The 17529-nt window shown below is 38.8% G+C and overlaps 1 protein-coding gene across 1 annotated transcript in view; it reads left to right on the top strand.

Moving 5' to 3' along the window:
• Window positions 1-17529, top strand: part of LOC120539269 (glycogen phosphorylase, muscle form) — an 89769-nt gene that overhangs the window by 44031 nt on the left and 28209 nt on the right. Inside the window, exons 14-15 of the mRNA XM_039769186.1 lie at window positions 7494-7641; window positions 11253-11311. Of these exons, the coding sequence (XP_039625120.1) occupies window positions 7494-7641; window positions 11253-11311 (207 nt within the window). The remainder of the gene's footprint in view (window positions 1-7493; window positions 7642-11252; window positions 11312-17529) is intronic.

Below are 17529 nucleotides of genomic sequence, written 5' to 3'. Positions count from 1 at the left end.
GAAAGGTCAGAGTTTTATCATGAACAGATGAAGTTTGGAGTGCTTTTAAAAACACAGAGCTGTGCCACATTGGACTCATAGGCATTCTAAAGATTAAGTGCATAGACTGTTACTAGTACTGCAGTCAAATCCCACATTCTCAGTTCAGATAAAAAGAACTGAAAGAGTAGGCTTTGTACTTTCGAAGCTGAACTTATGTTTGATAGTTATGGCATTCATCCAATTGCTAGGAAACTTGTGTTTTTAAGCGTTGGATCATTTATAAATAAAAGTACATCATCCCTAGCAGATTTCACTAGCAGTCTATGGGGCACTAAAGGAAACAAAAACAAAAACATTGAAATTTACCAAATGCAGCGAATTTGAAGCTGATGTTCCCAAGCACTGAATCATGCCTTGAGATTGCACACATATCAGAAAAGTATTCTTCCATGTTACTGTGACTGCTCTATTTTTAAAGAGGTCCAGTGGTCCTCTTCATTTCATTTTTCTTTCTCCATATACTACAGCCTTTCAGTGAATGCACCGTGGTTTCTTGTAGGGCATATAATAAATGGTGCAGTTGTCATGTCTTAGTAGACTTAAGCACTCCAGATTTACATATTCCAATTGAATTTTTAATGTTTGTAAGGAATTAAGTAAATCTTTTATTTTGTCTGAGTATGAAGACACCAATGAATCTTATCTGTATGAGGCAGAATACAGAATCGAGAAGCTTAAACAGTCAAAACTGAGAGAAAAAAAGACAGACTGAAACAGAGAGAAACTGTACAACCTGCAGCTGCTGCATGGCTCAGCTAGCAATTCATGATGCATACTGTATATGGTACTGTATATGGAAAATGATGTAAAATGCCTACTGAGGGCAAATACCTTTGCTGCATAGAATGGGACTTCTTGCCATTGCCACTAGAAAACTTACAAGTGCCCAGTTATAAGCTAAATTTTACATAATACTACCAGACTGGAAGAATTGGCTTAAACCAGAAGGATCAAACACATAGCTTTTTATTAGAGTAAGATTGTTTATTGATTTTTTTTTTTGCTCCAGCGTTAACATTGTTTAGAATTAATGCCTCAAAGGTGTCATTGATTGTGTGGAGTTTGCACATTTTACATTTGCTAACACTCTATTTTCCTCTGATATCAACATTAGTTTGTGGTGCTTTGGATCTCAATTTGTTTAGGTCTTTTCATTTTTATATCTTATAGCTATTATATTTTATCATTTCATGTATTGTATCACTTTGGCTCCATCTTGTTGATTTTTTTTTATGAATACTACTACTCTCAGCTTGGTTTTCTTGCCTTTGACTATACAATTTATGAACTTGACCTCTGTGGCCAGTCATGTGTTTTTACAGCATCAGTGCATATGATGTCGTCATGCTGAGAGTTTTAAGAAAGCAACATTGTAATTCAAACACCCAAAATAAAATTAAAACTTTGTCTGTATAGTTATTTAGGAAAATTCAGAAATTTAGATTTTTGTAGGATCAAAGCGCAGCCATGCAAAGGGTGACACCTCAGAACCACACTAGTTTGAATGGTAGAGACTTCTTAAAGGACTTGTAAATCTGGCAGGGATATATTTTCTTCTAGCCTAAAGGAAGAATAGATCTTAAAGAAGATTCTTAGCCAGCATCACAATACTTCATTTCCTTCCCAAATCTTATATAGTCTGATTTTCCACTGTTTTGTTGCAGAAGCATAATGCAGCTATGATTAGAAGAAATTACTAGATTACTGAAGAAATTATTGGGTGTTAAAAGTATGTTGTGTGGTCCAAAAACCCCATTTGTGTACTTCAGATGATGGCTACCTAGTGCAGCATTTATGAAAGTTAAGCAATGCATGCTTTCCAATCCACTACATACACCTCATCCTACCCCACTGCACTATGGACACTGTGCAACCCAAGAGGTGTGCATTCCATACATGGGTAGGGGGGTACTGGTGAGAGAAAGTGCTTCACATGGGTTTCAACCAACACTTGTGGCGGACTGCCAGGGCTGATGCCCCTTCTGTACATGGTCCAGGGGAACAGCCAGGGGCAGCACAGTACCTCCCCGGAACACTTGGTGGCAGCCCCCCGGGTGACAGTGGTGCCTCAGATACCCGCAGAGCTCCATGGGAGACGGAGTTCTCCACAGCCCTTCTGGGATCCGGGGTGGCTTCCAGGGGACGCTGCAGGGGTTCCTGAGCCCATCTGGGCGCTCCTTCAGCCACACCCGGGAGTGCAAACCGAAAACTGGTGATCAAGCACCTGGAGTACTTCAGGGTGGACTATAAAAGGAGCCACTACTCGTGGAGCTGGAGTCGGGAGAAAGATGGACAAAGCTGCCTGGGAGGAGTGGAGGATCTCGGAGGGAGGCGAAGGAGTTTATTATGTGTGGTTTGTGCTTAGGGCTGGGACTGTATTGTGCCTGAGGGACACGGGGAAGACGTGGCCCCCAGGGGAAGAAAAATAAAGGTTTATTTAATTTTACGTGTGCCCCCGGTGTCAGTCTGTGTTTGGTCAGCGCTGATATAGTGCCTTTTACCACACACTATAGTCCTGAGGGTAAACTTTTTTGTTTATACGAATATTTAAGACTAGATGGAGACATTGTTGAAGTAACAACAGGTTACGAATACAGCATGTGTGAGAATAGGAACCAAAAAAATATATAAAGGATTTGGCTCCATAGCCAAGCCCCATTTAGCCCTACTTGATTTTTTTATTGGGGTTAAATAAAGCCAAAGTAATAAGACCGTTAAATCTTGGGACACAGTAGGATGCTGGTTCTCAAATGAACACCAACGCCCAGCCTCCATTAGTTTTAAATGGTGGCTGGAGCAGAAAGAGTGTTGGCATTGGGCTGGAAGTGAAGTCATTGTTCCTCGCAAGTTTCTTCCTCCGTTCTAAAGGTAGAACAGGAAAGGCTTTTAGCTCTAGTGTCACACCAGTCTCTTTCCCCATATTTCCTACTGTTTCGGAGTCTGTAGGACATTCCTCAGGTGCGTGTGCCTGACATTTGTCACGTAAAATTAGTCAGCTGCAATTTCAGTACATACTGTATGTAGCTTCCTATGCTTTTGCACTCCCTAGAGTTCTATCCTTTGGTTTATTGCTGCATGTTATGCTGTTAACTTTTTTTTTTTTACTTTGTATACAGTATATGACATTTCTTGTGTGTTTTGTGTATCAGTGCAGACTAGGCCTGTGGATTGCATTTGTAATTTAGTTTTCCTTCCACAACCCCAAATACTTGCATATTGAGTTAATTGGTGACTCTAAATTTGCCCCACATGGGTGTGTTTGTGTGAGTGTACCCCGCAATGGGCTGGTGCTTGATGCTGTCTCTCATAACCCACAAATGGGTCAAGCAGGTTTGACAGTGTTATGTTAGGCTGCTGAAAGGGACTCATTGGTATGAACACAAGCAGATTTTGGGGCTACATTTTCTCAGCCCAGAGACAATGCAACCCACTCGTTTTTTTGTTTTTTTTTTTGCTTTTCCTATATTAATCCCCCATAAAAATCTGTATACTGTACATGACTGCCACCTGAACATTGATCCCTGAAGTGTTCGGTATTCACGGTAGAAAGAATTTCAAATGAAATTACTCCTTTCTTTGTTTGGAACTTTATTTAACATTCATCCTGAGAGTCTCATTCATTTCACTTACTTAGTAACAATTCATTGCTCTCAAACTCCTTAAGGAATGTTTGATGGGTTGTGCATTCTATTGTTATTCATAACTTGGCGTTTAATGAGACTTGCAGCTTTTCAGGGTCCCAGTGTCTGCTGAAGTGTGTGGGGGGTCTTTTGAGACCTGATGATTATTGAAATTTTTATGGTAGGTGTATTAGAAGGTAATTGCTTGGAGCATTTGCGTGGGATAATGCCTCAGGTTGATCTCTTTGATTGAAATTCATATCAGAAGTTTTATTAATAACAGGTTTAAAACAGCTAAACAGCGGGACACAATATAGAGCTGGATTACTAGCTGTCATGAGTTTGCTTGCACACAGTATTAAAGAAAGGTTTGAGATGCAGGGGTTATGTGGTGGGTGGCTGGATTACTTCTCTGCCTCACACACACCACTTAAGTTCTAAAGGATTGTCCAGGCTGGCATGTCTTCTTGTGGACTTTGTGTGGTCTTCATATCTTTTCATGGGCTTTTGGTGTTTTTTCATTCATGAGACTTCATCTGTAATTTACTCCTAAATACTGTAGGTAAAAGGGTGTGAAATGTTTGGATTGAACAACAAATGGAAAAAAAACTAGCCCTAATGGTTAGAAATATGCATTTATTCTTTTTAAAAAATATGTACCCACTAAGTTACATTTTTATTTTTATTTTATTCCAAGATTCCCATTATACTGGAATTTATGTTTGCCACTAGGCATTTGGCCTGTGGTACATATTTTAATCATTTTTATAAGTTATTGACATTTGCACTTTTGTGAGTTCTTAATTGTAATTGGTGGTCTGTTCAGACATTTGAGCAATATAACAATATGAAGATTGTAATTTAAAACCAACATTGTGCTTCTGTATTTTCATTCATACGTATTACACCTGGCGATCTCTTTAGAATACTGCTTAATTGTCACTGCTGCTTTTTTATTCTGCCGAGAAATGATTGCTGTCTTTTTCAGAGTAGCTGTGATATGAATATAATTACACAGTTTTCCTCCCACATCCCAAAGAAGTGCTGATCAGGTGAAGTGGTGACTCTAAATGTGGGTGTGCATGTGAGTGTGTCCTGCGGTAAACTGGTGTCCCATTCAGGATTGGTTCTCACCTTCTGCTTAGTACTGTTGGGCCTGGCTGTGACCCCTGTAACACTGAATTAGATTGAATGTCTAAAACAGAAGGATGGACGGATGGACTACGTAATAACTGCACATGTATAATTTAGCAGCACCACCAAGCTAAATAGCAGGTTAAAGGAAAATTCTGCAAAGAGATACGACCCTGGTTTCAGTGGCAACCTTGGAACGACTGCAGATGTTTTAGGTTGACGTAAAAATCAATGCTCATGAGTTAACAATGCTTTGATCACTCCAGGAAGCGGTGCATTAAAGTCCATTGCTACTGCCCAAGATAATAATGTCAGTAGAGGTACACAATTTACAAAATGCTAGATAAAAACCTTATTTTAAAGCTTGTGTTACTGGGTGGTGTAATCTATATAAATACACCATTGTATAATGCATACATACTGTTTTTTTAGGAAAAATGTACAAATACAATTATCTCCTATTATCATCAGAATTGTCACAGTTATTATTGTTTTCATTTATTAAATACAGTACATGAGTTATTATAGAATTGCTTACAGCTTAATACAATACACTATAGAAAACATAAAAAAGAGCTGGTTGAGTAACCTATTCTTGTCCTTTGAAAAATAAAAAGTGATGACATGATGAAAGCAAAGCATCACAACGACATAGGAACTTTCTAGGCAGTAAGTGTTGTTCTTTTCAGTATGCTGATTTCTCACTTAATGTGTTAAAGGCAGGTTTCATCAGGAGAGACTGAAAGTCTTCCTCTATCTCCAGGAAACACATTTCGGTAAAGAGGTGTAAGACCAACTATAGAAAATGTCAATGAGTGTAGCAGTCAAAGTCCTCACTTGAAATGTATATGAATCTGAAGAAAAAGTGCAAAATTATTGTTTGTAGGTGACTGTACAACCACTTCACAGAGCATCAGCTAATGTGCTATGAAAAATGATTAAGCATCGAGGTGCACTGCAAAGTTGGCCCACGCCTACCACAAAAGACTTTAGCCATTAACCGCTTTCGAAAGTACTTTCATCAGATATTGACTTTGTGCATCTCTGCACGTATGCAATTAAGTTGTTTTTAGTGATACAATCTATAACTTCTTTTACCAATGCAAGTTTTCATTTCAGATACTTAAGTTGTGAGTAACATGTAAATGCCACATAGACGTATCTTGTCCAGCTGCCCTGGAGCTCCTCCAGACACATACCACTGAGTGGAGACCCTGCTGCAGACCCAGGACACAATGGAGGGATTATATCTCTCAGCTGGCTTGGGAGCACCTGTGAATCCCCCAGGAAGAGCTGGCATCTGTAGCTGGGGACGGGGAAGGCTGGGCTGACCTGCTTAGCCTGCTGCTGCTGCTGCAACCCTCACCAGGAAAAATACTTTTAGATGATGAGATGAGATGAAATTTTACAAAATAGGGTGTATGTGAATACTTTTGTAAGTCACCGTGTTGTATATCAAAAGATGCCGAGTTAAAAAAATGTAAAACGTTATAAAAAACATAAAAATTCCTCAATTAATTACTTGTACTATGTTTGATCTGAACATGAAAGTGTTTGTAATGTTGTCCTTTCATGCCGAGACCATCTTCTTGGCTATTATAAGGACATTTTAAACAGAATTTTTGTAGATCCTTCCAGACTCAAATACATTTGACAGAATACTAGAGAGAAATGTGCAGGCACACATTACATTTACTTTAATGCCATTTTTTCTTCATCTGTAGGTATTATTGCAATTTTTAAGCTACGTTTTTTCTTAAGGTATCTTTGTGGGCACCTCTTCTTCAGCAATCCCTCAGTCTGACTGAATGTTTTCTATTTGCAAAGTATCCATGACAAAGCAGTACTTTTTTTGATCTTTAAAAGCAGGCGCAGTGATGAAGAGATGCAGTCAAATACAAAGTATATCAGTATAAATGAAACCTTTGTAACAATGGCACTTTGCATTGTGACCTGTATGGGGCGGACCAGCATCTCAGACACCCTAACTCAACCAAACTACACAGTCATGGGTTAAAAAATTATATTTTTTATTAAACAAAATACTTAAAATAGGTTTTTATTACCTGTAAATTACAGTCACAATTCTCTTCCTTTCTCTATTCTCCTCCAAGCTTGGTCCACTTCCTGCAGACTCTGACACCAAGGGTAAAGTGGAGCGACTGCTCATCATACTGAATCTGGGAATAGAAGTATTTCTGGGTTTGGCAGAACCCCTCCATAACAGCAGTTCCCTAGTGACAGGTCTGCCCAGCAACACTACAGCTCCCCTTACAGCCCTGCAGGTGTCCAAATGGGAGCCATACCAGAGAGATACTGCCACCTAGTGTACTGGGGGAACACATAACCTTGGAATGCAGTCTGCCTCTGTCCTTCCCTTATAATGGCCTTGCGACAGGGAAAGGTAGCACTACCAACCTGGTTAAGGGATACCCATCTATCCATCTCCTTCGTTTATCATGGCTTGCCCACTGGGTAGGGAACTGTCCACCCCAGCTGGGATGCCAGCTAACCCATTTCTTACTATGACACTATAATAAGAATAATGACCTAAAAGCAAAGAAAATCTTGTAGAACTGTCCTTCTGAAATGCTTTGAGTGAAAGGGTTCAGTTAATTTCATGTTATCAGTTAGTAGTCCAGTTTTATCCATACCCTGGAATACAACATAACTGATGCTGTTCATCTGTTTTAACAGGAGAATAAACTCAAGTTTGCTACCTACCTGGAGAAAGAATACAAAGTAAAGATCAACCCCAACTCCATGTTTGATGTTCAAGTCAAGAGAATCCATGAATATAAAAGACAACTCTTAAATTGTCTGCACGTTATCACCTTGTACAACCGTAAGAAAATTGGTTTCTTTTCTTCTCCTCTATATTCTTCTCTTGCTTTGCAGGTTTTAGTAACTCAAGACAGTTAGTTTGTAACAGAATAGAGTAGAATCATGTTAATTAATAGTTATTATTATTATATTAATTATGACCACATTTCCCCTGTGGTATTATTGCTTAAAGAAATTTGACTGGTCAGGTAAAACAAACATTGGGCACTGAGTTCAACTGTGAAGAAATATCAGCTTCTGATTGCGGCATGGACTTTCTGTATTTTTTTTTTTTTTGTTCTTCAGCAAAACAGAACACTCTTTCTTATATTGATCCTTGCATCTTCTGAGCACACTTTGATGGAATGTATGTTGTCAGGGCAAATGGACAGACAGTAATTAAGCCAAGAGTCAATCCCAGGTCGCTGTGATGAAGTAGTGCTTACCACTGCATTACTTCATGGCTCACTCTTTTATTAAAAATAATAGTCACAAAAATTTTTTAACAAAACATTATTTTGAATCTGACAACTAATGATTATGATTAGATACATTTAAAAAGTGTTTTATTTCCTTGCTACCTTATATTCTTTCCCTTTTCTGTTTTACATTTTTCACATGATTCAATTTCTGGGTGCTCCCCTATCTATGTGGTTTCCACTGTTTGCTCCGGTTTCCTCCCACAGACATGTTTGTTAGGAGGATTAGCAATGCTAAATTGGCCTTGTGTGTGTGTGTGTGTGTGTGTGTGTGTGTGTGTGTGTGTGTGTGTTTACTCTGCGATGGGCAGCCATCCTTCCCAGAGACTGTTCCTGTCTTGTGTGTGGCGCTTCCTGGAATAGGCTCCAGTTTCCTTACCACCCTACTCTGGATAAGCTTTTTTAGAAAATGGATGGAAGGATGAATGGATGGATATATACAGCTCATATAAATATCTTGACATTCCAGGGTTAGGTAGCATTTTAGTTTGCACCCCACTTACAAAGTAATAATTCTGTAATTACCTGTGCAAATGCAATGTTCAATAATTATGGATTGTTATCATAAGTATCATATCATAAGTACATATTTTTCATTATTATTTCATATCCAATGCCATTTTACTCTTGTAAAGTGTACTTCCAAATTTATTGTGCTATACATGATTATTAATAAAGCATTGGTCAACATAAAACTGCAATATATGCATAGAAAAATGTATCTATAATAATACATTCATTTATAATAGCTAATATTATGTTCTCAAAGCTTACAAATAATCACAAAGAAGAAGAAAACAATAAGAAAATTATAGTTCCCATGTCAGCATTCCTAGGTCAGCTGACCACAAACTCTACTATGGGCACCCCACAATGCATCACTGCATACACAGATCATTTTGTGTCATCTGGTAAGAGACATATCACTGTGTGGTAACCTCCTTACATTTTTTCAAAAAAGATGCGCTGAACATACAGTTTATACCACCAATGGCATATTTTTTCTTGTGCTGCAAGATGTGAATTCTAACAACAGTCATCTTTGGTATCCTCTCTATTAGCTGTAAATATTGTGGCTCTTAAGGACTGGGAATGACCCAATTCACACTTTGGAGAGACTGTCCTACTGCTCCTAACAGTCTGTAGGAGGAGACTTATGACAAGATGAACAATATGTAAGCTTCTTTAGGCCATGCCGTTAAAGCTGTTAAAGACCTACCAGCCACACAATTCCAGACATATTACTCAGTACGCTTAGGTTAAACTGGGATTGTCATATACAATATAGTGAAGCTTTTATTTATCAATTATCTGCAGTCACTTATGTACTATATTTTGAAGTTGTTTACTTAACAAACATCGCCTGAGTGTGTTCTGTAATGTGTTAAATAATGACTTTTGTCTTGCCTAGTCCGCTCATCGTATTTGGTTTTACCCAGCTTCATTTTAACCTAAGATGAATTTGTGTGTTTCTTGGTGGATTAGGATGAAATCTATTTTGGATCTCTTTTTACTTTCTCGTATACAAAGTACAGGGAAAGTATTGTAATCATCTAAAGATTCGATATCAAGATTTTGATGAATCTCACCGTTTTAGACCTCCCTGACTTTCTCATATACGAAGTATAGTGAAAGTATTGGAATCCTCCAAAAATTCCATTTCAAGATTTTGATGAATCTCAATTTTTTTAGACCTCCCTGTGTCTGAAAATACCATTTTTGGAATTCTGTCTGTCTGTCTGTCTGTTTGTGTGTGTGTGTGTTGTGAAATAATCAGCCTCGATACACACAAAAAGGTTTGGGGCAACCATCCATATATAATCCCTGGCTGCAGATAGGTATACAAAGTCTTACTGAAGTACATAGATTGGAGTCCAAGAGTGAACTGAGGAAAATCCAAGTAGTCTGGTCTTTTAAAGCAGGGAACCAGAAGTGATGTCATTGAGGAATGGAACCGGAAGTGTTGTTCTTGGATCCGGGACCGGACGTGATGTCATTCTTGGGCCAGGAACCGGAAGTGACATCATTCTTGGGCCCGGATCAGGCAGAATTTCCCATATTTGGTCTGCAGAGATAACAGAGGAAGGTTCCCATGCAGCCACCTGTATATTATTCCTGGCTGCAAATGGGTATGCAAAGTTGCACACAAGTGCATAGATTGAAGTCCAAGAGTGAACTGAGGTACATGCAAGTAGTCTGGTCTTTTAAAGCAGGGAACCGGAAGTGATATCATTAAGGACCAGAACCAGAAGTGATGTTCTTGGGCCTGAAACTGGAAGTGGCGTCATTCTTGGGCAGGAAACTGAAGTGATGTCATTCTTGAGGCCAGATTAGGCAGAATTTCCCATATTTGGCCTGCAAAGATAACAGAGAAAGGTTTAGTGCACCCTGCCACCCCCTGGCCTGGCATGGAATTACCTTCATTTGGTCCATTCATCTTCTTGCTATGCACACGTGTGTTACAGTGTGTATGTAAACATGATAACTTGAGTATGCTTTCACTTAGGTCAACCAAATTTTGCATGCAAGTATTAGGTATAAAATTTAGATTTCTGTCAACTTTTGGGCTACTTCCTTTAACTGGAAGTGGTACTTTACCTTTTATTCATCAAGCTGCAGAGTCAGATTACTTACTTTTATAATAATTGTTCAATATATTATTAATTTGATTTGTCGTTGATGGTTCTTTAATGTACATGAAATAAAAATGTGTCTGTCTTGTGGTTTACTCCTCAAATATCCAACCCCATATCTGAGTATATGAGAAAATCTAGGCGAGACCACTCCCGATTTTTTATCTAAATATGCTTTATAAACTGTTTAAACAATAATAACTAATTATTCCTGCCTTGCACTCATTTCTGCTGGGATACGCTCACTTTGTAAATGACAAAAAAAGGAGAATAAAAAGGAATGATGCTTCATTTGCATAATGTAGTTTTCTCATTCACTTACATTTATTTATGTGATCTATAAATGAAGTTGTGTATATTTTAGTTTTAGCTAAATACCCATGATTTTGTAGCCTTGCTCTTGATATTAATATAAAAACATATTATGTTTAATTTGATTTAAAATCATGACATGTGCAATTTATGTTTTTGAAAAGAGCACTGTTTTTTATATAGTAAAATTTGTTCTTTTGTGTTCTCAGGTATCAAGAGGGAGCCCAACAAGCAGTTTACTCCAAGGACAGTTATGATTGGTGGAAAGGTAGGAATTTAACTTTGTATTTTAAAACATAAATCATTTGCCAAATGACAGGAGACCATTCAGTCCATCAAACTAATTTTTTCAGCCAATAGTTAACTTGTCCCAATAATTGAGAGACTTCTTAAAGGTTGTCAGGGTTTCTGTTTCAAACACATACTTAATAGCTTGCTCCAGATTCCCAGAACTCTTTCTGTAAAGAAGTACTTTCTGGCTTTAGTCCTCAAATGGGACCTATTCCGCCATAGCAGGTTATTTGAACCTGAGGAACACCAGTGTGTTGTGGAGGCGTATGAGTAATGTAGATGAGAAGTCTGGACTTGATTTTACAGTATAATTTCTGGTATTTTATAATGTCGGTTGTATAAGTCGAATACGGAAAACTCGCTTTTATGGTACAAGGGATTACGATATGCTAATGCCCACCTGAGAGAGTAACTACAGAGTACACTGCCTTTTTTTTCTATGTGGGTGTGGCAATGCGTTGTATCAGCGCGTGCTCCTAACCTCTCTCTCTGTGCCTACGTGACCACACGTTAATATCCGAACTATTCCGAAGCAACATTTGCACTGATTTGTGTTTTTTGTATCTCACACCTTTATTGTAAGAGGATCCCTTATCTACGATGGAGCGTTCGACCAGAAGAAAATATGAAGCCAGTTTTAAATTAAACGTTGTTGAAGTAGTGAAAGAAATTGGTAACTACGCTGCTGCAACAAAATTCGATGTGTCTGAGAAACTGATGCGAGATTGTAGGAGACAAAAATATTAAGTTTCACATTTTTGAATGGGTGTATAAGTTGGGGTCTGATTTTTATAATCGATTTTTCAGGTTTTAAGACCTGACTTATACGTGAGTATATACGGTATGTGAAGTAGAATTTAAATGAAGGTCTTCTTCGGTTGGATGATGAGCCACATTTTAGTGAGCATATGTGGATTCGTCTAATGCATTATATAGTCTAAGCATAATGCCCTCTTGATTTATATTCAGCAATTCTTAAAAAAATATTTTATTTGCCTTTTTAATCATTTCTGCATATTGCTTAAATGATGAAAATGTTGTGTCAACATAAACCCGTCAATGCTTTTCAGAGGTTATTTCCTGTAGGACAGTGTTTATTGGCTATTTATTGTTGACATTCCTTTTGTCCACATGTGGCACTGCACTTTTCTGTATCAAAATACATTCTCCAAGTGTTTGCTTAGTTCTGAAGCTTGTCCAAGTCTTTCTGAATTGTTTTTGCTGTGCCATTCCTTCAATTTTAGTATTATCTTTGAATTTCACAAGTCTGCTAACTAGACTGGAATCAGTGTCATTAATATAATTCAGAAAAAGTAATGGCCGTGAGGAACTCCTCTCTGATGACTTCTCTCCACATGGAGCATTCTTCTCTTATTTGTACTCTTTGTCTCCTGTCAGTTACTTGAGATCCAGTTTAGTGTATGTTAACATTTCTTTTTTACCTTACAAAAATGCACTGGTTTGGGGAACCTAGCATTCTACAAGGTGGGAGCTGAGAGTCACGTGTGCTTTGTGCTGACGTGTGCTTTGCAAACGCTAGAGTCTGTTGAGAGTGTTGGTTTGTTCTGTGGTGTGAGATTTACATTAAAAAAATACATTTTGCTCTTAAAAACTTGGGTTTTGGTTGCCTCTAAGGAACCGTGTGGGAATTTTTAAAGCTTTTTTCCCTTTAGAAGGGTTTTTGCTTTTTTCGCCCGCACAAGAGCAAAAGTAGCTGGGTGTTTGGAAGTGCGCTTGGAAAAGTTATTTGTACTTGTTCTTTTTCTTGTTATCTGTATTTGAATTAGCATCGAGGCGGCAGGGTAGAAAGCAGCAGTAACTGATATCGGCATTTGTAAATAAATAACCGCGTCGTCGTAACAGCGATTCCTTAGTTTAAAGGAAAAGAAAAAAAGGCCGCGGCTGACTTCAAAGCAGTAAAGGTGGAAACTCAGTAGTGCGCAGGTAAGCGGCCTGCGTTAAGACACCGTTCAGGCACAAGGAGCAGTAGGAGCAAATAAGGTAGTAAAGTTTTATTTATTTGTTTATTTTAGATTAAACAGTCCTTAGCGGTCCAGAGGCAGAACAGTTAAGTGGGCGACAGTGTATTGGTTCATTAATACGGGGGAATACAAACAGTGCGAGTGAAGAGCTTATAAGTAAGAAGAGCAAAGCTAGAAGAGACAGAGAAAAGTAAAGTTAACCTCATAGAAAGGCAGGCAGCTGAGAGGGAGAACAGTACAGGAGCTTAAGGGGAAAAGGTGTAAAATATCTGTAGCAGATCTTAGTGTTACCATTTAAGTTAAGGAGCAGCTGAAAGAAGAAGAAATTTAATTTTAAGAAAAAAAATATATAGTTAAGGCAGCTTAGTAATCCCAAATCAAATTTTAATAATGAGGCCAGTGCAATGCAAGTCCTGTTGGATGTTGGACTTTTTAGATGATGGTTTGGAAGAGCCAGTTGTCTATGAGGGCTACATCTGCAAGAGATGCCAGCTGATCCAACACCTCGAGCTCAGGGTCGCTGAACTGGAGGAGGAGTTGGCTGACCTGCGTTGTAATAGAGAATTGGCGGACTTGGCCCAGGTGTCCTTTAGAGATAGTGTGCACCCCTAAGGTGGCGGGAGGAGATTCCAGACCAGACAGGTAGGAATAGGTGGGTCACGGTGCAAGGCGTAAGGTAAAGGGTGCACACTGTCTGGGGGCATCAACCCCAGAATTAGAAGTGTCTAACCGTTATCATGTCCTGGCGGAGCTGGACGGTGACTCTGATAATTCTGAGGTGGTAGGCAGGGTTGAGGAGCCCCAACGGGCCACCTCAAAACCAGTTCCCAAAAAGAGAGAGGTAGTGATAGTTGGGGACTCAATCATTAGGGGGATTGAAGCGCAGGTGTGCTCCAGAGAGAGAGAGTCTCGTACGGTGTGTTGCCTTCCGGGAGCACAGGTGGGAGACCTCCCTGGAAGGGTGGATAGGCTCTTGGCCAGAGTGGGGGTGGATCCAGTTGTCATTGTCCACGTTGGAACAAATGACATACATAAGGGTAGTCTGTCAGTTCTGCGATCCAAATTCAAAGAGTTAGGTACCAAGCTGAGGAGCAGAACTGACAAGGTAGTCTTCTCCGAAGTTCTGCCTGTGCCACGCGCCAGTCCAGGTAAGATTGAGGAGATTAGAAGGCTTAACGCGTGGCTCAAATCTTGGTGCAGGGTAGAAGGGTATAGGTTTATGGGGCATTTAGTAATAGGCTTTTTAGTAATATCAAAAAGGCAAGTTTACAGGGGGATATTATAGTCATGGGGGACTTTAATTATCCAAATATTAACTGGGATAACCTTACAGATGGAGGAGCACAAGAGCAGGAGTTTTTAGAAGTAATCGGCGACTGTTTTTAACACAGCATGTTAAAGCACCAACAAGGGGTGAAGCCTATCTGGATTTAGTATTCTGTAATAATCAGGATAGAATTGAGGGTGTAGAGGTGATTGAACCACTAGGGTCAAGTGACCATAATGTAATACAATTCTCAGTATTTTGTAAGAGTACAGATGCAAAGACTAAAATTGTTAAGTTGAACTTTAGTAGGGCTAATTTTGAGCAGATGCGACAAAGTCTAAGTAGGATAGACTGGGATAAGCTTTTAAATGTGGAGACAGTCGAGGAGCAGTGGAACAGGTTTAAAAATGTTTTACATGTAATGCAGGACAGATACATACCTAAATTTGGAAGTAATAGGAAACTAAACAAATCTCCACGATGGATTAATAAAGATTTAAAAAGAAGTTGCAAAGGAAAAACTGCTGTATAAGGCATATAAGACTAATGACTGCAAAGAGAACCGTAGCGTATGAGAACATGAGGGCAACCATTAAGAAGGATATCAGAGAGGCTAAAAGACAGTTGGAGAGGAATATAGCAGATAAGGCGAAAGAAGACCCCAAGAGATTCTTTCAGTATTTTAGTAGTAAAAGAACAGTTAAGGAGGAGGTCAAGTTCATCAGGAATAGTAAAGGGAATTAAAAGATACAGACAATGAAATAGCAGATGCCCTAAACTTACATTTTTCTGAGGTGTTTACAAGTGAGCAAGTGGATAACCTGCCAGAGGTAAACACAACTACTAAGGAGGTACTGAGGGATTTGGAAATTGTAGAGGGAGAAGTGCTGCTCAGATTAAATAAGATGAAATCAAACAAATCACCAGGCCCAGATAATATTTATCCTCGTGTTCTTAAGGAGGCTAGTGAGTACATATATAAACCCTTGACACATATTTTTAGGAAGTCACTGTGCACTGGAGAGATTCCAAAGGACTGGAAAATGGCAAATATCATCCCATTATATAAAAAGGGTGACAGGGCAGATCCAAGCAACTATAGGCCAGTAAGCTTAACAAGCATCACAGGAAAATTAATGGAAGGAATTATTAAGGATAAGATTGAGCAACACATGACAAGGACAGGAGTTATTCTGAACAGTCAGCATGGGTTCAGAAGGGGGAGGTCGTGTTTTACTAACATGTTGGAATTCTATGAGGAGGCAACAAAAGGATACGATCAAAGTGGAGCTTATGATATTATTTATCTGGACTTTCAGAAAGCATTTGATAAGGTGCCACATGAGAGGTTGGGCATCAAGTTAAAAGAAGTGGGAATTCAGGGTGATGTTTTTAGATGGGTGCAGAATTGGCTCAGACACAGGAAGCAGAGGGTGATGGTGCGAGGAACCTCATCAGAACTGGCTGATGTTAAGAGTGGTGTTCCACAGGGGTCAGTGCTAGGGCGCTGCTATTTTTAATATATATAAATGATTTAGATAGGAATATAAGTAACAAGCTGGTTAAGTTTGCAGATGATACCAAGATAGGTGGATTAGCAGATAATTTGGAATCCGTTATATCATTACAGAAGGACTTGGATAGCATACAGGCTTGGGCAGATTTGTGGCAGATGAAATTTAATGTCAGTAAATGTAAAGTATTACACATAGGAAGTAAAAATATTAGGTTTGAATACACAATGGGCGGTCGAAAAATCGAGAGTACACCTTATGAGAAGGATTTAGGAGTCATAGTGGACTCCAAGCTATCAACTTCCCAACAGTGTTCAGAAGCCATTAAGAAGGCTAACAGAATGTTAGGTTATATAGCACGATCTGTGGAGTACAAGTCCAAGGAGGTTATGCTCAACCTTTATAATGCACTGGTGAGGCCTCATCTTGAGTACTGTGTGCAGTTTTGGTCTCCAGGCTACAAAAAGGACATAGCAGCACTAGAAAAGGTCCAGAGAAGAGCGACTAGGCTGATTCCAGGTCTACAGGGGTTGAATTATGAGGAAAGATTAAAAGAGCTGAGCCTTTACAGTTTAAGCAAAAGAAGATTAAGAGGTGACATGATTGAAGTGTTTAAAATTATGAAGGGAATTAGTACAGTGGATCGAGACTTGTATTTTAAAATGAGCTCATCAAGAACACGGGGACACAGTTGGAAACTTGTTAAGGGTAAATTTCGCACAAACATTAGGAAGTTTTTCTTTACACAAAGAACGATAGACACTTGGAATAAGTTACCAAGTAGTGTGGTAGACAGTAAGACGTTAGGGACTTTCAAAACTCGACTTGATGTTTTCTTGGAGGAAGCAAGTGAATAGGACTGGCGAGCTTTGTTGGGCTGAATGGCCTGTTCTCGTCTAGATTGTTCTAAATGTGAATTTAGAAATTGAATTTAGAAAGTAATCTGTTTTCACAATTCCAGAAAGGCCGAATAATTATCACTACCATATTTAGCATTTTAAATTGTGGCATGGCTAAGAGATGCTAGAAGATAACTGTTATCATCCTGACAATGTGTGCCAAGATTGCTCTTCCTTGTTATAGACTTCATACATTACTGCTGTATTATAAATGATAGGCCTTGCCAGCTACAGGATTTGCGCCCCCATGGAATTATACTGAAAGCAGTCTTCCAAACTTTGTTTTTAACTGCATATCAGTACTGAATATAGACAGTAATACTCTCCTGAAGTCCTTTGTTCTTTACTATTTTTCTTTTCATCCATTTAAAGATGAAAGATAGGCTTTCATCTGCACAAGTTAGGAAACTGTTCCATTATTAGATGAGCTGTGCCATTTTATACCGTTTTGCTCATGCTGTATTAAATTGTAGCAGAAAGGTTAACCAGCATTTAATGTAGTACTGATGCAGTAATTATTTTGCATCTTAATT

The sequence above is a fragment of the Polypterus senegalus genome, chromosome 11 (genome assembly GCF_016835505.1).
Source record: "Polypterus senegalus isolate Bchr_013 chromosome 11, ASM1683550v1, whole genome shotgun sequence".
Classification (NCBI taxonomy): Eukaryota; Metazoa; Chordata; class Cladistia; order Polypteriformes; family Polypteridae; genus Polypterus; species Polypterus senegalus.
The sequence above is the reverse complement of the archived record's forward strand: the minus strand, read 5'-3'. Positions and strand labels throughout refer to the sequence as shown.